This window comes from Coregonus lavaretus (assembly GCF_964263955.1).
Source record: "Coregonus lavaretus genome assembly, chromosome: 13".
In the NCBI taxonomy this organism is placed as follows: Eukaryota; Metazoa; Chordata; class Actinopteri; order Salmoniformes; family Salmonidae; genus Coregonus; species Coregonus lavaretus.
The window spans coordinates 287,537-293,536 of record NC_140000.1 but is presented as its reverse complement, the minus strand read 5'-3'; the positions used below and the strand labels follow the sequence as shown (position 1 = coordinate 293,536).

Genomic DNA, 6,000 nt, shown 5'->3' with positions numbered 1-6,000 from the left:
GACCGTGACAGTACCGTCTGTCTCAGAATACTACAACTGCTTTAATAATCTCTGAAGGAGGCTGTCAGAAAGCGAGAGAGAGAGAAACAGAGGAAGACAAAGAGAGGGAGAGAAAGAGAGAGAAGCAGAGAGAGAGAAACAGAGGGAGAGAAAGAGAGGGAGAGAGAAAGAGAGAGAATGAGAGAGAAAGAAACAGAAGGAGAGAGAGAGAAACAGAGGGAGAGAAAGAGAGGGAGAGAGAAAGAGAGAGAAGCAGAGAGAAAGAAACAGAAGGAGAGAGAAAGAGAGAGAAACAGAGAGAGAGAAACAGAGGGAGAGAAAGAGAGGGAGAGAAAGTGCAAGAGAGAGAAGGTAAGGGCACCTCAGTGTGAATGAATGAGACATCACTATTAATCACCATAGGGCTCTGGAAAAAAGCAGTACACTATATAGGGAAAAGGGTGCCATTTGGGACAAAACCATAGATAGAAAGGCAGGCAGATGATGACCCTGTACTGTTAGTGGAGGTTACTGGGACTGTACTGCTAGTGGAGGTTACTGGGACTGTACTGCTAGTGGAGGTTACTGGGACTGTACTGTTAGTGGAGGTTACTGGGACTGTACTGCTAGTGGAGGTTACTGGGACTGAACTGCTAGTGGAGGTTACTGGGACTGTACTGTTAGTGGAGGTTACTGGGACTGTACTGTTAGAGGAGGTTACTGGGACTGTACTGCTAGTGGAGGTTAATGGGACTGTACTGTTAGTGGAGGTTACTGGGACTGTACTGCTAGTGGAGGTTACTGGGACTCACAAGATGAATTGGATCATCTGGAGGTGTTTACTATCTGTCTCAGCTTAGGTACTTTACTGTTGAAATACAGCAATGAAAAACCCTACAACTAGCCTAGATAACATCTTTCAAAAGATAATGAAAAACGGATTGATCAACATAAAATAATCTGCATTTTATTCAGACAAATGCAATGTAATTAAGGGTGTATATCAAGGATCATCAACTAGATTCAGCCGCGGGCTGATTTTTTCTTGAGAGATGGTCAATGGGCCGGAACATAATTACAAATCATTTGTAGATTGCAAATTGACCACAAGAATCCCAAACAGATATAATATTTGACTAAAACGTAATCATTTCAAACCTTGCTTACATTTGTATACGATCACATATCTCTCTCTATTATGCGTGGGAATACTTTAGAACAGATTTCCAAATTTAAAATAACTTGGAGCTGATATGCTAGTGTTTTCACAGTCTTTTATGTCCAAAAGTTCCCTGTAGCTCAGTTGGTAGAGCATGGCGTTTGCAACGCTAGGGTTGTGGGTTCGTTTCCCAAGGGGGGCCAGTATGAAAATGTATGCACTCACTAACTGTAAGTCGCTCTGGATAAGAGCGTCTGCTAAATGACTAAAATGTAAATGTAAACAATAAAAACATTTGGGGGGCCAAATAAAATCCCCCTGCCAGATGGGGAACCCTGGTGTATATGAGATCAACAAAGTTCTAGTGGCTGTGAGTAGGCTTCCTTTCCATATACTGCTCCTTACCCAGATAAAAGACTAGATTACAGGCATATGCATGTTATGACGAGAGTTTCCACAACCAATGGCCAGCCATGTCGATAAGGCACAACGTATGACCTGAAACACAGGCACACAGACAGTCATGCTTGGGTGAATTGGCTCCTCAACGCCCACTGGTGGGAGGATTATGTGCCCAGTGCTCAATAAAACTACTGCTATCCACCTATGGCACAGGTCAAACTAGTTCCATTCTATTTCTATGGGCTGAATGTCTGCAGGTTTATTCTCCTCGTTTGTACTTGATTGATCGATTAAGGTCACTGATTAGTTAGGAACTCCCCTCACATGGTTGTTTAGGTCTTAATTGGTTAGATAGGAACTCCCCTCACCTGGTTGTCTAAGTCTTAATTGGTTAGTTAGGAACTCCCCTCACCTGGTTGTTTAGGTCTTAATTGGTTAGTTAGGAACTCCCCTCACCTGGTTGTCTAGGTCTTAATTGGTTAGTTAGGAACTCCCCTCACCTGGTTGTCTAGGTCTTAATTGGACACAAGTTGAAAGGAAATAACATAAACCAGCTGACACTCGGCCATGGAATGAGTGACACCGCTGACCCCAAACAAGCCTCGTCTCGAGGGACCATCCTTCCAAATCTCGTCTCATTGACTCGACTGTTGGAACATCGTGAGCGAAGCCTGGGTGTCCGAGGCTACACTATCCCAAACATCTAAAACTGACACATTGTGGAAGAGGACAACTAATATGAAACTCTCCCAAGTTACACAGGCTCCATAGAGCACTCAAATTCCTCATCTCAAACTCAAAGACCAAATCCTCCAATACAAAGGGATGGATACTCTTGATGTCACTGTTAGAAGCTGCCGTAAGAGCCGTGTCATATTTCAGCTTTGTAGTGCAGAGCTAGTGGAAAGTAAGGTGGAATTAAATCCAGTAGGAAAGTTGCAACCCCAGCATACTAACTGAAGGCTGAATATTTTCTGGAAATGTGCTATCTCGCTAAAGTAGCTGGCCTTGCCCTCTCCTCACACTGTCATTTAATCTAAAGAGAGAAAAGCCCACAGCATGTTGATTACTTACTCGAAATGTTGCAGGAATTTCCCCTGGAGGGATATTGAAGTTCAATTGAACTGAATTGACTGTAGTCCACCAGGAGTCCATCCTGGCCACCTCTAACTGATTAGGACTAAATTACACCAACTCAAAAAGAAAAGTTGCATCAACTCAAAACCAAAACCAAAGAAGCAGCAGAAAACATGGTTGGAAGAGTGGTCCACTTGTATTTTTCATTGTTGTTGTTTTTCTTCATACTACTTTTGAATGTTGCAGGAGGGACTATTTAAGACATTGACATCAACAATTGACATCAACGGTAGTCATGCTTCCTACACTGTAGTGTTAGTAATCTAGTTTACCTAGGAAGGTCTGTCTGTCTGGTGAAACAGATTGAGGTTATTCATTATGCAGTAGTTGGGTTGTGAAGTAGTAGTAGTCCAATGATAAGTCCTCGCTCTTCCAGAAAAGTTAAGTCTTTCTGTCAAGTTGTCTCAATTGCTGCTGCTGCTGTCAGTGGAGATGGAGGTTAGTGATCTATCTTTCCCTCCCTTTCACCCTCTTTCTTCTTCATCTCATCTTTGAAGAACAGTAGAGGGAACATCCCCAAGATGCAGCCGATGGCAACTCCGATGGCTTTACCCTGAAGCCAAAACAAAACAAGAGACAACATTACATTACTACTCTGATGCCTAATATTAATACCAATATGCAGTGCTACAAGTATGTAACCTGCACAGAACTCTTGGCCAATAAAAACCGGAGAGACTCTGTGAAGGAAAGTTAAAGGTTTTTATTAGCCTGACTGCTGGATTCAGAAAAAATACTGTCTTCAGTCAAATGGTTGCACAACCAATAGCATATTCTGTAGGCCACTTCTGACTGACTTAGGGCTCTATTCAATCAGATCTGCTTTAGCCGACATCTGCATAGTGGTAGAGGTGTCAAATCCACAAGCGGTTCCTGGCATATACAGTACCAGTCAAAAGTTTGGACACACTTACTCATTCCAGGGTTTTTCTTTATTTGTACTATTTTATACATTGTAGAATAATAGTGAAGACATCAAAACTATGAAATAACACAAATGAAATCATGTAGTAACCAAAAAAGTGTTAAACAAATCAAAATATATTTTATATTTGAGATTCTTCAAATAGCCACCCTTTGTCTTGATGACAGCTTTGCACACTCTTGGCATTCTCTCAACCAGCTTCATGAGGTAGTCACCTGGAATGCATTTCAATTAACAGGTGTGCCTTCTTAAAAGTTAATATGTGGAATTTCTTTCCTTCTTAATGCGTTTGAGCCAATCAGTTGTGTTGTGACAAGGTTGGGGTGGTATACAGAAGATAGCCCTATTTGGTAAAAGACCAAGTCCATATTATGGCGGGAACAGCTCAAATAAGCAAAGAGAAACGACAGTCCATCATTACTTTAAGACATGAAAGGCAGTCAATCCAGAACATTTCAAGAACTTTGAACGTTTCTTCAAGTGCAGTCGCAAAAACCATCAAGCGCTATGATGAAACTTGCTCTCATGAGGACCACCACAGGAATGGAAGACACAGAGTTAAGGGCTATTTGACCAAGGAGGAGAGTGATGGAGTGCTGCATCAGATGACCTGGTCTCCACAATCCCCCGACCTCAACCCAATTGAGATGGTTTGGGAAGAGTCTGACTGCAGAGTGAAGGAAAAGCAGCCAACAAGTGCTCAGCATATGTGGGAACTCCTTCAAGACTGTTGGAAAAGCATTCCAAGTGAAGCTGGTTGAGAGAATGCCAAGAGTGTGCAAAGCTGTCATCAAGGCAAATGGTGGCTATTTGAAGAATCTCAAATATAAGATATATTCTGATTTGTTTAACACTTTTTTGTTTACTACATGATTCCATATGTGTTATTTCATAGTTTTGATGTCTTCACTATTATTCTACAATGTATAAAATAGTAAAAATAAAGAAAGACCCTTGAATGAGTAGGTGTGTCCAAACTTTGGACTGGTAGTGTACCTAAAGTGGACATTGCCATTGGCTGCACTGAGTCACTTTAAGAGAAATCCCATGAAGCCTTGTTTACAATTTTGAACATTGGAATTTTAGATGTAATTTACACTTCAATTAGGCTCATTTTCAATTTAAGCATCATTATTTCTATATAGCACTTTCTCATTCTGAACTTCTAATGCGAGTGGGAGGGTTGTGGCTTTGAGACAATGATTAAGAGCAGCTCCAACGCAGTTACACCTCCGACATCGCCAAAACATCAGCTATGCGGGTGTCGGCTATTGCCAGTTAACACTTGATATGATTGGATCTAGGCCCGAACAACACATCATAACAGGTACAGTGTAAGTAAGCTACACAGAGAGGACTGAGAGAGAGAGAGAGAGAGAGGAGAGAGACAGGCAGACAGACAGACATACAGACATACAGACATACAGACAGACAGACAGACAGACAGGCAGGCAGGCAGGCAGGCAGGCAGGCAGGCAGGCAGGCAGGCAGGCAGGCAGACAGACAGACAGACAGACAGACAGACAGACAGACAGACAGACAGACAGACAGACAGACAGACAGAGAGGCAGACAGAGAGGCAGACAGACAGACAGACAGACAGACAGACAGACAGACAGACAGACAGACAGACAGACAGACAGACATACAGACAGAGAGGCAGACAGGCAGACAGACAGACAGACAGACAGACAGACAGACAGACAGACAGACAGGCAGGCAGGCAGACAGGCAGACAGACAGGCAGACAGATAGACAGGCAGACAGACAGACAGGCAGGCAGGCAGGCAGGCAGGCAGACAGGCAGGCAGGCAGGCAGACAGGCAAACAGACAGACAGATACTCACAGTGTGGGTGCTAACTCTCGTCTGCCACATGTCAGCCTGTTTGGGGTTCAGGTCTGGACCCACCAGCCCACAACGACAGGCTAGGGCTTCCACGTAACCTGCAAGGCTAACACAGGAAAATACTATGGTTACATACCTTAATGCAATTGTTGTACTCTTTTAATTTATATTCATCTACTTATTGTCTATTGATTAGCTTTGCTATTTTACATTATTCTGCACTGTTGAGGAAGTGCGGCAAGTAAGCATTTGACTGTCTCGTTTACACCTGCTGTAACCTGTGCACGTGATGAATAAACTTGATTTGATTTGAATCAAAAAGTATCTAAGAGTAGGAGTTCTGGTCTAGGTTCAGCTCCGCCCCTCTTTATGATCTAAAAGGCAAAACTGATCCTAGATCATCACTCCTACAGTGAAATTTATGAATACAGGTCCTGATCTTTAAGGGGTCACCAGCGGAAAGATCCCATTCATTGCAGGAGTGATAGGGTAACACAAAATTACCATAATACGAATCATGGAAATATCAAACTCAACCAGTAATAACTCAA

At 42.7% G+C, this 6,000-nt stretch overlaps 1 protein-coding gene across 1 annotated transcript in view; it reads right to left on the bottom strand.

The window, feature by feature from the left end:
- Positions 1 to 931: 931 nt before the first annotated feature.
- LOC311140401 (transmembrane protein 65-like) overlaps positions 932 to 6,000 on the bottom strand; it is a 55,004-nt gene continuing 49,935 nt past the window's right edge. Inside the window, exons 7-8 of the mRNA XM_084175439.1 lie at positions 5,450 to 5,555; positions 932 to 3,230 (exon numbers count right to left, since the gene is read on the bottom strand). Coding sequence (XP_084031565.1) covers positions 3,117 to 3,230; positions 5,450 to 5,555 — 220 coding nt within the window. The 3' untranslated portion in view covers positions 932 to 3,116. The remainder of the gene's footprint in view (positions 3,231 to 5,449; positions 5,556 to 6,000) is intronic.